General features: G+C 38.3%; 1 protein-coding gene and 1 pseudogene across 1 annotated transcript in view; both read right to left on the bottom strand.

The window, feature by feature from the left end:
- SVOP (SV2 related protein) overlaps positions 1-5,911 on the bottom strand; it is a 64,753-nt gene extending 58,842 nt beyond the window's left edge. Inside the window, exon 1 of the mRNA XM_006922179.1 lies at positions 5,877-5,911. Within this exon, the coding sequence (XP_006922241.1) occupies positions 5,877-5,911 (35 nt within the window). The remainder of the gene's footprint in view (positions 1-5,876) is intronic.
- A 4,439-nt stretch (positions 5,912-10,350) lies between these two features.
- LOC102888770 lies at positions 10,351-10,816 on the bottom strand (annotated as a pseudogene).
- Between the last annotated feature and the right edge of the window lie 5,169 nt (positions 10,817-15,985).

Genomic DNA, 15,985 nt, shown 5'->3' with positions numbered 1-15,985 from the left:
TTTTATTCTCTGTGTATGTTTCTTATTTGTATTTTCCTGCCATTCCCATTGACCTGAATAGCATCGAGCTTCTTCTCTGAATAGTAGACCACTAGCTCATATTCTGGACAGAAGGTAATGATCACAAATAAATAATAGTTAACATTCATCAAGCCCTAACCATATGCTAGTAGGTCTGTTAAGCACTCATGAGCCTTTTGCCCTATGAAGTGGATGCTATTGCTAGCCCCATTTTATAGACAATAAAACTGAGGCCTAGAGAAGAAAAGTAACTTGCCCAAGGTTACCTTCCAAGTTCACAGGAAAGTTAAGATTTGAATCCAGGTCTGCTTGAGTAGAGAGACCATGCAGGTAATCATTCTGTGACATAGCCTCAGGGGAATGGTGGGGTAGGTAACTTCTGACTGGGGAAGCAGAAGACCTGTGCTACAACCTTCTAGGTAGTTTATCTCTAAAACTTATTTATTCACTCAGTCATACAACAAACATGCAATGAAGTCCTTTTATGTGTCAGACCAAATTCTTGCCCTCCTGGAGTTTATAGTCTCTTGCCAAAGGTATACTGTGATTGAAGGAAGAGGCACTATTTGCTGGCAGAACACGTACCAGGGTCCTGCCATGACTAAAGTCAGAGAAGTGAGGTTTAAATAGATCCAAAGATGCTCTAGAAATAGAGTGAGTAGTTTATTGCCTAAACCAGAACATTTTAAATCAGTGGTTCTCAATGGGAAGTGATTTAGTCTCCCAGGGGACATTGGCAATGTCCAGAGACAGTTTTAATTGTCACAACTCACGGAGAAGGAAATGAGGTGGTTATGAGATCTTGTGCATACAAGCCAGGGATGCTGCAAAATATCCTATAATGCATAGAACAATCTCTCACAACAAAGTATTATCTGGTCTAAAATATGAATAGTGTCAAGGTTAAGATTTCATACAACCCAGTATTAAAGAGAGAAAAAGATGCTATTAATCACACCAGAACAATCGCCCTGAGCCAGGATGGTACCAGGCACACCCATCTAGAGAGCTTAGAATTGGTCTTTTAAAGCTAAAGATGTCCTTGAAGGTGGTCTAGGCACACCCTTAAGTCTCAGGGAATTTAAATGAATTGCCCAAGATCACACAATGATTCGTGCAAATCTGCATAATTCTTCTAGAGAGCCCAGAGAAGAGTTTGGGTGGGGCTGTAAAGCCACTATCTGGGCCAGGAGGCATAGGAACAATCCTCCCTAAAACCTAAGCCATCCAAGCAATGGCCTCTTTGTGAGACCTTCTTTCTTTGCCCTCCAGACTATTCCCCTTAAGTCACTGAAACACATATCCCTTAGAGTGAAGCTAGCTGGTATGTGTTTGAAATAACGGGGTGTGAGCAGCTTTAGGCTTGAGGTTTAAAAAGGATTTAGTGAGTTAACTTTGAGGATCCCTAGGCTATTATAATAGCTCCCTACTTTTTGCCAGAAGTGGGTGACAATGAACTCCCATTTCTCCTCCTTGGCCAAGAATCTTCTCCTTTTGCCCCATTGAGTCTCGGGGGGAAGGGAGCCAGCATGAAGTCTTACATGCACCTGAGCCATCTATTCTGGTCCTATGTCTCTGTGCAGAGGCCTCCTCATTTAGAGAAAACAAAACCTATTTCTAGCTCTTTCTCTAGAACTTAAAAATGAGTCCTTATCAGGGTCACCATGGGCCCAAAGAGTTTGTCTGGGACCATTTCAAGAACATAGTCATTTCATCAGTAAGTCAAATTGCATCTTCCCAATCTTCCTGATTAAAAGGAAGGGGATGGGGAAGCAGATAGGCAAATACAATGAAACAAGGCTATGTCTGATCTTTCCAGGTAGACTCAGCTGTGTAGCCACTAAAAGTTAATAATGGTGGCCACTGCTGTTAAGGTAAATGATTAAGCTGATGAACAGATAAACATAGATTAACATTTATAAAGTTTTTTTTTGTTGTTTTTTTGTTTTTTTTTTTACTCTCTTGGCTGACATATACTGGTCTACACTTGAATCCAGTTATCAGATGAAATCTAGGCAATGTCCCACGTACGTGGGATCCTTCAGATCTCTGCCATGTGAAGCTTTCACTCTCGTAAGGGAAGACACACTAAACAACAAATAAGTAAATGATATAATATGTTAGAAGGTGATAGGTGCTATGAAAAAAAGAAAAAAGAACAGAGCTGGAGGATAGGGTGAGAGGGCTGCAATTTTTTTTGATTGTGGTAAAATATACATAAGATAAAACTTACCATTCTAACCATTTTAAAGAGTACAGTTCAGTGGCATTAAGTACATTCTTAATGTTGTGTGATCATCATCACCATCCATCCACAGAACTCTTTCATCTTACAAAATTGAAACTCTGTATACATTTAACAATTCCCCTGTCCCCCTTCCATACACAGCTCCTGGCAACTGCCATTCTACTTTCTGTCTCTATGAAAGTACTTCATGTAAGTGGAATCATAGAGTAGTTGTCTTTCTGTGACTGGCTTATTTTATTTAGCATAATGTCCTCAAGGTCTACCCATGTTGTAGCTTGGTCCCTGCCATCCTCTGCATCCTTCCTTCGAGTCACTTGTTCATTATGTCCCATTGCCCTGACTTTGAGCTTTTCCCCACACAGTTCCCTCTGTCTGGAATGCTCCTCATCCCATCTCTTTTCCTGAATGACTCCTACACATCTCTGGGGACTCGGCTCCAATGTTACTTCTTCAAGGAGACCTTCTTTGATCTATCTCTCCCTCACCCATCTAGAACTAGTCTCATTGCACCCTGCACTTGTCCTTTGAAGCCCTTAAGACAATTCTCATAATAATGCAATTATTTGTTTAGTGTCTGCCTCTCCCGCCGGACCAGTGGTGTCCAATAGAACTTTCTGCAGTTATAGAAATATTTCAGACCTAAGCTGTCCATACAGCAGCCACCAACCACATATAGTTATGGAGCACTTGAAATATAGTTAGTGTGACCAAGGGGCTGATTTTTTTTCAAATTTCACATTTTATTTATAAATTATATTTTTACTGTATATTACATTATAGAAGTTATTTTAGATCCAAATTATATAATTTAAATTTAAATAGCCACGTGTAGCTAGTGACTACTACTACTGTAAGCTCCTTGAGGGCAAGGATAATATCTATTCTATTCAGTTGTAGAATCTCTTGTATCGAGGATGGTGCCCAAGTAAGTTGAATAAATGAATGGATAAGTAATCTATATAGTCTGCAAAACTTGCTTTCACAAACTCATCCTAGAAAGGGGAGACCCAGAAAAGTCCAACTTGTGCAAGGTCACAATAAGGCAGAAGTAGATACAAAATCTCAGTCTGCTGAATCTCCTGTATATAGTGCTGCACCTGAGTGAACAGCAGGTGAAAAGCAGAGTTTATTTATGGTCTCAAATGAACTGATCTAGAGCTATGTGAGAGAGACCCTAGGCACAAGGAAGGACTGTTTTCTTAGTTATCATCATCCCCTTGTCCCCTCCTCTGACCCTGTAAACTACTTAGTGGCTTATAATCTATCAACACTTGGCCTCCCATGGGACTGAGCCTGTCCCAAAGCCCACTCTTGCCAACCCTCTACAAGGCACTCTGATTTTTTAAAAACCATATTGCTCTCAAGAAATCTGCTGCCTGCAATCCGTGCATAATATACAAAGGGTGCGGTTTAAAAAACCATCTAAGTCGTGATTTGTAACCCACTCAGATTCACATGGCCATTCCTTTTACTTTACTCTTTTTTAAATATATAAATCGAGCTCAGCACATTTGAGGGCTAATTTTGACTTCATTCAAATGTAGTTTGGGGTTTGCAGATCACAATATTTGGAAGTCCAGTATAGGAAGCCTATATATTGTTTTTATAAGTCATCTTTCAAATCTAATAATAGTTAAATGTGTTGAGTGTTTTGTATCTGCCAGGCATTTAGCACATATTATCTCACTTGATCTTCACAATAACCCTATGAATCAAGTGCTATTGTGATCCCCATTTTATGGCTAGGGAACCTAAATCTCAGAAAAGTTAAGTCACTTGCTCAAAGTCACATAACTAAGAAGTGGCAGTCAAGATCTAAACCACCCCCCAAAAGAAAGATCTGAACTGAAGTCTGTCTTACTCAAGAGCCAGTACACAATTTGGTACCCCTTATAGATACTATATGTACTTATGTGCATAAAATATCAGAAAGAATAATCAAGAAACAAAATTGGTGTTTGAGAAGAGGGAGTTTTCATTTGTGTGCTTATTTTCTAACTTTATTTACCTTATATAGGTTATATACATTATTTAATATATTAATATAAAATAAATCTCATTATTTTATATTTTTAATTAAGGAAGGAATAGTCAGAACAGTGTCATCTCTATATATTAGTAAATTAAATATACATGAATCTTTGAGTAATTTGCAAAGTTCATATGGTCTGACATTTTTTTGAAATTTTATCCCTGTAAAACTGCAATATGAATCATATTGTTATTCTGAGTACCAAATTTCATATTTCAGTTTCTGAATCATTTTTATTGTGACATAATAGGTTGGTTTCTAAGTATTGTATTTATTCTCAATGAAAGTGGTATGTTTTCTTTGAGAGATTCACATTCTGATGGGTACATTTTTATGTAGTCATATATCAACCTCTGGATATTTTAACTGAGTATCCTTTAGCACTTGTGAAATAATGTTGTATTACATAAGATATGCTATTTGTGGATCAATTAATAAAAGCTTAAAGAATTTAAATTAATTAAAGATTTGAATTAATTAAAAAATTTGAAACAAAAATTAATTTTACACTGCTTGAGAAGCAAATACTACAATATCCTTCAGTGCTCAGAGCCTCAGAGAGCTATATCAGTCACACTAAAAGTCACTTGGGAGAATTCCTCGGTGGTTTAGAGAGAGAAATTTTTTTTTCAATTTTTTTCAAGTCAAAAAAATACACACATACTAACAATATTGTATCCTCCCAAAAAAATCCAAATGGTGTCTACTTTTACCATCTAAATGGCTAATGCTTCTAAAAATTAAAACAACAGGCCCCATTCATGTTCTTTTTAATGCTCCGTCTCATACTCTTGGTATTTGCTTAACAAATCACCATCAGCTTGAAGTAGGAGATGTATGTAAGCCCCTCTGCAAGGCCCCTACCCTTTCCATTTCTTGGTTGCATTCCCTCAAGAGTCTCAGAGCAAATTTGGTATCCCTCAAAAATTCCCATCCTCTAAGCAGTGTATTCCTGATGTTCCCAAGGATAGTCAACAACGGTATGTCTCACTCTAGCTAGCTGTTACAAAAACCTTTCATTCAGAAGAAGGCAAGAGGTTTCAAGGAGGGTGCACAGCCCTCTCATTCACACACTTCATAAACGGCCGGACTTTGCCCAAGCTTCCACTCTAGGAAGGAATCGTAGCTTTTTAGAAACCAGTTTGCAACATCAGTTATCATTCCTTTCCAAAAGACCTTGCAGAAAAACTAGGAATTTCACAGCATAGGAGATGGGCTGGAAATAACCAATGTCATTGCATGGACTCATCAATTCAGTCCACATTTCAAAACAGCAGCTAATGCTTTCCTAAAACACAGACCTTAAAATCCCTTTGGGATTGCAAACAATTGAGAGGGAAATCATAACACCCCGAGGGTACCCATAAGATTCTGACGGATCTGAAAAATCGAACTGTCAGAGATACAGAAGCTGGGCTTCTGGGGTAGGAAAATGGCTTTTCTCCTCCAGGCCTAATTCTCTCCTCTGAAACAGTTCCCTTTAAATTCAAGAAGCCATGCAGAGATGCCCCCCTGCAGGTTTTCATTTTTTAAAAGAAGGCCTGTCTGCCTCTCACTCGCCCCCATGATACTCACGGCAGCTGCCTTAGCTGGAATAAGTCCTCCTCCATGTCCGCGCTGCGCCAGGACGAGCCCTTTTCATGGCCCTTACATGGTGGTGGTGAATGACGAGCGCTCGTGGTTTCAGCACCGGGGTTCTGGACAGCTCCCGCGCCGCTTCCTCCCTCGGCGGCAGCTGTTCAGGGGGAGGGAGCCGCCAGGGACCAGCCCACGAGACAAAGCCGCTGCCGCCAGGAGACCGCGGCGAGAGTGGGCGGAGAGGAGGAGGCGGAGGGCAGAGCAAGCTGTGCGGGGAGAGGGGGCGGGGAGAGCCCTTCTGGTTAGAGAAATTTACAGGCTCTCTGTGGCTGGTGGTGTTTCGCTGGGGTGCCTGTAGGGCACACCAGCCTGTGAAATGGCTGTCGAGGTACCAATGAGCACTCTTCCGTTGAGGAGGACGCCTCTCTCAGTGTTTATCTGCCGGGATTCATTAACGTTGTTATGAGTATAATATTCTTGAAACCCAGGCTACCATAACAAATGTAGGGCATGATTTTTTTTTTTTTTACTGTATCTTTGTATTAGAGCACTGTTTATTGAGCACCTACGTTGTGCCAGGCAATATAATAGGCACTGGACGTATGACAGAACAAGTTAGACATGTCATTGTCATCAAAGAGCTGAAAGTCTAGTGAAATGAATCAAGAAAAAAATATAAGTATGAGAAGGCCAAAGATCACTTATTTAATCATTTGACCAGCATTGTTAAGTGATTTGTACAGCCCTGATGATGGAGAATCAAAGATTAACTCAACCAAATCCCTGTCTTCAAAATTCTCCCCACCTAGTTCAATGGTCCCTCCCGCCTGCCTCTCACTAGACTGCCTGCCCTTTCCCCTTTGGAACTTAAGCTCCATAATGGTTTGCTGATGCACCACCAGGGCCTAGAACAATAACACTTTATTTATGGACGCTGAAATTGGTATTTTATTTCTCAGTACACTCAACCCCAGGGCTTTGTGTTGGGGGCACTCAATAAATACCTTAAACTGAAAACAAACTGTTCATTCAGGTGAGGAGGGGTTCAATATCTATTATAAGCCATGGAGAGCAGTGATAATGATTTATACCAAAGGTACGAGTTGGAGGTTTATTGGTAGGACGTCCAACTCATCCTTGTTTGCCCAGGACTTTAAGTTTTAGCATGGAAATTCCATGTTCTGGGAAGCTCTGAGTCCCAGGCAAACTTTGACTGTTGGTTACTTGACAACCATAAGCCAGACCCAGTACAAAGATGTGTTTTGAGTAGCCTGAAGGGTTAAAAAATAATACTTTGAAGTGTGAAATTTGAAACTATAAAACTCTTAAAAGAAAGTATAGGGGCAAATCTTCATGACCTTGAGTTAGGCAGTGGTTTCTTAGACACAGCATCAAAAGCACAAGAGACAAAAGAAAAAAAACAAATGCACTGAATTATATCAAAGTTAAAAGCTTTTATGCTGCAAATGATACCATCAAGAAAATGAAAAGAACCTGCAAATGAGAGAAAATATTTGTAAATAATATATAATAAGAGACGTACATTTAAAATATATAAAAAACTCTTACAACTCAATAATAGAAAAACAAATACCCAATTTAAAAAATGAGCAAAGGATATGAATAGACATTTCTTCAAAGAAGACATATAAATAGCCAATAAGCATTTGAAAAGATACCTCACTAGTCATTAGGGAAATGAAAATCAAAACCACAATGAAATACCACTTCACATCCACTAGAGGAGCTAAAATAAAAAAGGCAGATAATAAACAAGTGTTGGTGAAGATGTGGACATATCCTTCATACTGCTGCTGGTGAGAATGTAAAATGGTGCAGCTGCTATAGAAAACAGTTTGGCAGTTCCTCAAAAATTTAAACACACAGTTATCACATGGCCCAGCAATACCACTCCTAGGTATATACCCAAAAGAAATGAAAATATAGTGCACACAAAACTTGCACACGAATGTTCATAGCATCATTATTCATAATAGCAAGAAATAGAAACAACCCAAAAGTCCATCAACTGATGAATGGATAAACAAAATGTGGTCTATCCATACAATAAAATATTATTCAGCAATAAAAAGAAATGGAGTACTGATTCATGCAATAATATGAATGAACCTTAAAAACTTAAGCTAAGTGAAACAATCCAGACACTGAAGGCCATGTTATATAATTTCCATTTATATAAAATAGCCAGAATAGGCAAATCTATAGAGATGGAAAGTAGATTAGTGGTTGCCTAGGAATGAGAGTGGGGAGCAAAGAATGGGGAGTAACTGCTAATGAATGTGAGTTTTCCCAAATTAGATGTGGTGACAGTTTGCACAACCCTGTGAATATAACAAAAAATATCAAATTGTACTCTTAAAAATAGTGAATTGTATGGTATGTGAATTATATGCCAATACAGCTGTTCCTTTAAAATAATAATTAATTTTTAAATTGGTTTCCAATTTTTCCAACATTTAAATAGAGAGATTTTACATAATAGGATTATTTGTTTATTGAGAAAAGAGAAGGCAGGGCTCCTCCACTAGGTCTACCTTTTCTCTGGTCACTAGCAACAGGGGCTTTGAAGCAGTCTGCCCTGCACTACCCAGGCTGCAGCCAGGCTGTAGCAGGCTTTGCACATTTTTATTCACTGCCTCCTCTCTGGAGACTTTTAAAGTGCACTGCCTCAAAACTGGGAGAACAGTACTTAGTGTGTAACAGGCATTGAAAAGAATTGTAGAGAATTAATATGTAATGTTTTCTCTTCTTTCTTAGAAATATGGTTATATTTTTCTAAGGCATTGGTTTTCACCTTTGAGTGTGGGTTGGCATCCACCCAGAGGGCTTGTTAACATACAAATGGCTGGGCCCCACCCCCAGAGTCTAATTCAACAGGTCTGTGGCAAAGCCTGAGAGTTTACATTCCTAACAGGGTCCCAGGTGATCGTGATCCTACTATTTCCCTCTTCTAAAGTTATACCTGGATGGTATTATCAGCCAAGAAAAATATGGCCCATATTTGTTTACATCTCTGATCTTTGAGACATCCTTGAGCAGATAAAAATATTATAAAGGCAGTTGCCTCCGGCTAATCACATTATCCATCTGTCTGGGAAATGGGGGCATGCCAAAAGCCAGATGGGCTTTATTTTGCATCAGAGTAATGCATCATGATTTCTCCCCTCAGATTCTTAAAACAAAAGTGAATATTTAAAATATTTTAAAAATGGAGGCTGGAGTGGAGACTGACATGCATTCCTGAAATACTGAATACAAAAAGCGTGTGTTATGTATAAGTGGTTCTCTAATCAACTGTGTTCTAAAGCCTATTTTTATCAAGACAATATTCTACTGGTTATAAAAATGGCACTTAATTTTAAAAGGAAGCCTGTGGATTTAAATTCATAAAGAGAGTTGTCTTTTTTTTTGTTTGTTTTTTACCTGAGAACTGACTTCGGATAAAAAACCAAAAGGGAAACATAAAATTTTGGTGGTAGGTCTCTGCTCTGCTAGCTATGCTGGTAGGATGGCACCTCCATCTGGAATCACTCCCAGGTCCCTGGCATTGTGATGGGAGGTGTAAATACTTCCTGACTTTGCCACAGGAGCCAGCAGAAAGGGGAGGGTTTGGCTTGTTAAAAAATGTCAACACATACAATTTCAGAGTCTCTTGGTCACATGTACCACTCTGCCGTGAAATATAGCTGTCTAATTTGTGACTAGAGAGGACTGAAGAGGGCAGAGAGAACATCTGTGCAGCTGGTTTAAAAGACAAACTCTCAAACTCATCTTATGAAACTACGATCCCTCAGATGATGTGTTTCTGGAGGGATGTTAAATAAAAAAGAGGTTGCAATGAATCAGTAGCCAGTAAACCTGTCGAGACCTAGTAGAGAGATTATCAAGCAGAAGTAGTTCAAGATGTCTGACTAGTCATCAAAGAAATAGTTGTCTTCTCTCTACAATATTGTGACTTGTTTTTTCATTTTCATTCATTTAAAATACTTCCTAATTTTCCTTGTTAATTCATCACTGACCTAGTGATTATTTAGAAATGTGTTATGAAATTGCCACATACTTATGTGTTATGAGATTGCCACATACTTATTTCCCAGATTTCTGTTATTGATTTTTAATTTCATTCCATTGTGGTCAGAGAATATAATTGATATGATTTCAATCTTTTAAAATTTTTTGTGACTTGTTTTATGGCCTAAAATATGATCTATCATGGAGAATGTTTCATGTGCACTTGAGAAGAAAGTGCATTCAGCTGTTGTTGGGTGGAGTGTTTTATAGATATCTGTTAGATCTAGTTGATTTATACTGCTACTCAAGTCTTCTCTTTGCTAATCTGTCTGGTTGCTCTATTCAATAGTTAAAGTGAGGTATTAAAGTCTCCAACTATTATTCCTTTAAAAAAAAAAAAACACTTGTGAGCATTTAATGAACTTCTCTCCATGTAATTTCAAGCTACTAGGACACAGCCTCTCCCCACTCCCATTGTATGTGCTGACATTTTTTAACAAGCCCAACACCCTTAATCTTCTCAGCTCTTTTGCTGAAGAATTTGGCCTTTACAATTACAAGCTACTTTGGGAGCTTTCCCTTCCCCAGAACTTTATAGTAGCCCGATCGCACCATATCAATGATAGAAACAGCTCCAGTCTTGTTTTTTGGTAGCTCACAGACCAAGGTTGACAGTTTATCAAAGTTGACAGTTGGGCAGGAACTCTGGTTCCTTTTTAAATAGTAATGTCTCCTACCAATTTTCCCAAAGTAACCTGGATGATATTTCCTGAAGTTGATCCTGTGGTGATATATGCCTCCAACATTATCTCAGTCCCCAGGTACTTCTGGTGCTTGTTGATGCAGTCATGGCTGTGGCTCATATGGCCCTGAAGTTTCCAGGTCTTCTTTAATCTGGATGGCATGTCAGCAGCTGAGACGAAAGAGTCTGACTATTATTCTTAAATTGTCAATTTCTCCCTTCAGTTTTGTCCTGTTTTTCTTCCTGTATTTTGGGGCTCTGTTGTTAAATGCATGTATGATTACAATTATTATATCCTCTTTTTTTTTTCTTGTTGAGTAACTTTTTAATAAAGTGAGGTATACATCACTGACATTAAAGAATGGTCACATGCACAAAAGAAAACAAATCTTTTTGGCTAAGGGCTGTGGAAGGAAGAAAAAACATGAGAAATAGGGAATGTATTAGGGTGAGGGAGAGTATGATCTCACTTGTAACCCGGAGAAAAAGGTCTAGAAGGTGTGAGCGATCACAAGGTCATCGGGTATGGGTAGCACTCCACCAACCCTACTGTCAATCACCCTCAGGATCAAGGGGACATAAATGACATGTGTCCAGATTTAATTCTAGACAAAATTTAATTTTAAATTTAAAAGCACCAGTTTACTAGGGCAATCATGGGCTCTGTCCAATCACACAGCATGCAGACAAGCAGGCCTGTCACATAGCAGCTAGGCCTGTTAGGGGCCTTCTACTGGTGCTGGAGCCTGTTATAAGTTCTTGATGGATTGATCCTTTTATTATTATAAATGTCATTTTTTATCTCTAGTAACAATTTTTGTCTTAAAGTCTATTTTGTCTGATATTAGCATAGTCACTCATCTCTCTTTTGATTACTGTTTGCATGGCAAAACTTTTCCATCCTTCTACTTTCAACCTACTTACATCTTTGAATCTAAAATGAGGCTCTTGTTATGTCCATTCTGCCAATCTCTGGCTTTTAAATGGAGAGTTTAATACATTTAAATTTAATGTAATCACAGATCATATAAAAATTACATTGCCATTGTACTATTTATTTTCAATGTCTTATGTCTATTTTGTTCTTCAATTATTACATTATTGCCATCTTTTGTGTTAAATATGTATTTTCTGGTATACCATTTTAAGTCCCTTGTCATTTCTTTTACTATACATTTTTTAGTTATTTTCTTAGTGGTTGCCCTGGAGACTAGCACTAACATCTCAATTTATAACAATCTGGTTTGGATTAATACCAAATTAATTTCAATAGTATACAAAAACTTTGCTCTTATATATCTCCATTTCTCTGCCCCTCCCCTTTAAGCTAATTGTCACAGATTGCATCTTTATGTACTGTGTGCCCATCAACATTTGGTTTATAATTATTGCTTTATGTAGTTGTCTTTCAAATAAGGTAGAAGATAAAATGGAGTTACAAACAAAAAATACAATTTTCCATCTTTTATATTTACCTATATAGACAACTTTACTGATGTTCTTTATTTCTTCATGTAAGTTTGAATTGCTATCTAGTGTCCTTTCATTTTAGACTGAAGGATTCCTTTTAGTATTTCTTGAGGGCAAGTCCGCAAGTGAGAAATCTCAGTGTTTGCTTATCTGAAAGTGTCTTAATTTCTCTTTCATTTTTGAAGAATAGTTTGGCAGATAAAGAATTCTTGGTTGGCAGGGTTTTTTTAAAAAAATAACTTTAAATATGTTATACTAATTCTTTCTGATCCATATGGTTTCTGATAAGAAATCAGCTGTTAATCTTATTGAGATTCCTTTCATGTAAGTCATCTCTCTGATTTCAAAATTTTCTTCGTCTTTTGGTTGTTTCTTATGGTGTGTCTAGGAGTGAATCTCTTTGAATTTATCCTCCTTGTGCTTGCTTCAGCAGCACATATACTAAAATTGGAATGAATTTATCCTCCTTGGAGTTCACTGAGTTTCTTGGATGTGTAGGTTATTGTTTCCCATCAAATTTTGAAAGTTTTTAGCCATTACTTTTTCAAATATTCTTTCTGCCCCTTTCTCCTCTCTTCTGGGATTCCTATTATGCATATGGTGTAGTGCAGATTTCTAAAGCTCTGTTCATTTTTCTTCATTTCTTTTTGTTTCTATTCCTGAGATGAATAATCTCAATTGCTCTATTTTCAAGTTCATTGATTCTTTCTTCTGCTTGCTCAAGTCTGTCATCAAGTCCCTCTAATAACTTTTTAAATTTCGGTCATTTTTTCCTACTCCAGAGTTTCTATTTGGTTTATTTTTATGCTCTATATCTCTTAATTAATATTCTCTATTTGGCGAGACATTGTTCTCATTCTTTCCTTTAGTTCTTAATAACAATTTTGGGGAGTGGCTCCATAGTATAATGGTTAGCATGTCTGCTTTACATGTAGAAGGTCTTGGATTTGTGCCCCACGTGGAACCACGGACCATACCCCAGGTGCACCAGGCCCCGAGTGCACCGTGCCCCCCGGGTGCGCCAGGGCCCCTGAGTGCACCGGGAATGCCAGGCCCCAGGTGTGCCAGGTCCCGGGTGCGCGCCGCAAGCACGTGGAAGGAGACGCTTCACCTTCAGAGATCCAGTTCTTAAAAAAAGAGAGACAGCAACATCCATAGGTCAGAGATGGAAGTGGGGGAGGTGAATTAAAGAGGGAGGAAAATTAATACCAGTTTTCCTCAGCAGAGAAAGCCACAGTTCTCCACATATGTTTCTCACTTCCTTTTACACTAATACCATACTCACAATACCTCTAACACAGATGTGTAGGGGTTTTCTCCAACATCAAGCAACTCTCTGTGACATCTGCTGGGTGTCCTACAATTTAAGTCAATTCTGACACTATCTACCTGGAGATAGTGTCATATCCAACAGGTCAAGATCAAGAGCTCAATTCCACAAGAACTATTCCCACCCTACTTCAGATGCCAGTTACAAGGAATAGGTCCTCAGGTTACCCACACTTCTGTCTGATTTGGCTACAAATCAGAAGTTCCCATGACCTTCTCCGCAGGTTTGATTAGTTTGCTAGAATTGCTCAGAGAACTCATGGAAACACTTACTTACAGTTACCAGTTTATTAAAGGATATAGTAAAGGGTACAGATGAACAACCAGTTAAAGAGGTCTGAGAGGGTCCTGAGTGTACAGGAGCTTCTGTCCCCATGGAGTTGGGGTATGCTACCCTCCTGATGTGGATGTGTTTGCTGACCTGGAAGCTCTCCAAATACCCCACTATTGGGCAGATAGGTATATTATCCTTCCTACCTGAAGGATAATATAGGACTATAACTTTTAAAAATATTTAAAAGATATTCGATTGGATTCTAGATCTTTCTTTTGGCTTTGTGTGACAATGCAATCACAGTTTATGAGGTCTTTCTTCTGAGTCATGGGAGAGCCAGAAGAGGAAGTAGAGAAGGCATTCAGAGCTATACTTCTCTCTCTCTAGGCCAGTCTCTCCTCTGGAGTCAGAGAGAAGATGTTTGAATCACATTTAACTTTTAAATTAAAAAATAAAGAGGACACTAATTTATATATTGAAATGAGATGGATTTCTGAAAGTGAATGCAAAGTTGCATTATTAAGGGACCTACTCCATAGTGTGAAAGGGAGAGATCTGACTTAGTATACATGAGAATAGTCGGGAAAATGCCACTTCAGGTTTTTGATCCCTAGGAGTTGAGGGTCCTGAAGAAACCATTTACCTTTAGAATAATTCTGGCAGCTGAAAAATCTCTAAGGCTGTGGATAGTGACCCTATGATCGTCCAAGGTGCCAAAAATCTTGATCTGCTTGATAGGTGTTAGAGCAGGCTCCACTGGTTCCTGGTTGTGACATTATCATAAATTAGTAATATATCCTTATTTATAACAACATTTATTAGTTCAGGACAGCCACCCTTCCACTGATTAGGGGAGCAGTGAGAGCCAGGCTGCAGGAGACATTGTTAACTTTATGAAATGTGCAGTACTTTTATTATTCATGTGGTCATTGTGAGAATTAAAACGAGATAAAGCATGCAAAATGCTCAAAAATACTTGTAAATGTATTGGTTATGGATACTCTATAAGTGCCAATTATTTAAAATAGTTTGGAATGTAGAGGTCTAAGTAGATCTGTGGCTGGGATGACAGGGTATTCACTCAAGAGGCTAAAGTAGTGGTTCTCAAAGTGTAGTTGCAGGATCCCTTCTTGGGGATCCCTTCTGGGCTCAAGACAATTTTCATAGCAACACTTAGACATATTTGCCTTTCTCACACTCATTCACTCATGGGTGTACCCTGGAATTTTCCAGAGGCTACACGACATGCGTTGGGGTCGTAGCTCTGATGTCTAATGGAATGTATGCTTTGGTGTTATTGGATCTTAAAATTTTTCTCAGTCTTGGTAAGTGGTTTCCAGAGGCTGGGGATCGGTGGAGGAGTTGCCTACAAAGGGACAGTAGGTAATTTAAACTAGGTGAACTTTATTGTATAAATGATACTTAAAAATTTAAAAACCCAAAAGTTATTTCTTAATTTTAATTTCTAATAGTATAAATATAGTTAGGTATAACCCACGTAAACAAAAGCTCTCAATAATTTTAAAGCATACCAAGGGGTCCTTAGATCAAAAGCTTTGAGAACCTCTGAGTTAAAATATTAATTTCTTACTTAAAGTAGTTGCAATTATTTTCTCTAAAGTTGGGTAAAGTGATTAATAGGGAGGGCAAATTCTCTCTGGCTCTAATGCTTTATAAGTTTTGCTGCCCAATGTGGTAGTAACGAACTACATGTGAGTACTGAGTACGTGAAAAGTGACTCATCCAAATGAAATGTACTTAATATAAAAAAAAGATTGTAAGTTGTATCTCATTAATAATTTTTACATAGAAATGACATAGAAATTTTGGCCATATTGGGTAAATAAAAGACATTGTTAAAATTAATTTCATCTTTCTTTACTTTAATGTGGCTACTAGAAAGTTTTAAATGTGGCTTCATTGTATTTCTATTGAGCAGCATTATTCTGGAGACATGCGGGCTTGACTGTCAATTGTGCTTCCACCAATCACAAGTTGTATGAAGACTTATTACTTCTCTAAACTTCTTGGGTTTCCTGGGATATAAAGTGCGAGTAATGTTAAGGTTGGTGCGAAGACTGAATGTGAATGAAAATGTAGATACGTGCTTAGCAACCACCTAAGTAAACAATAAGTTTGGTGACTGTTGTTAAAGCTTTCGGTTTCTCTGTTGATGCCATCAGAGACGGGCCATATGCTCATTAAAGGCTCTTCCTCTGTGACCTATTTCCACTCTGACCACATTAACAACTAATGCTG

This window comes from Pteropus alecto, unplaced genomic scaffold, assembly GCF_000325575.1.
Source record: "Pteropus alecto unplaced genomic scaffold, ASM32557v1 scaffold259, whole genome shotgun sequence".
In the NCBI taxonomy this organism is placed as follows: Eukaryota; Metazoa; Chordata; class Mammalia; order Chiroptera; family Pteropodidae; genus Pteropus; species Pteropus alecto.
The sequence above is the reverse complement of the archived record's forward strand: the minus strand, read 5'-3'. Positions and strand labels throughout refer to the sequence as shown.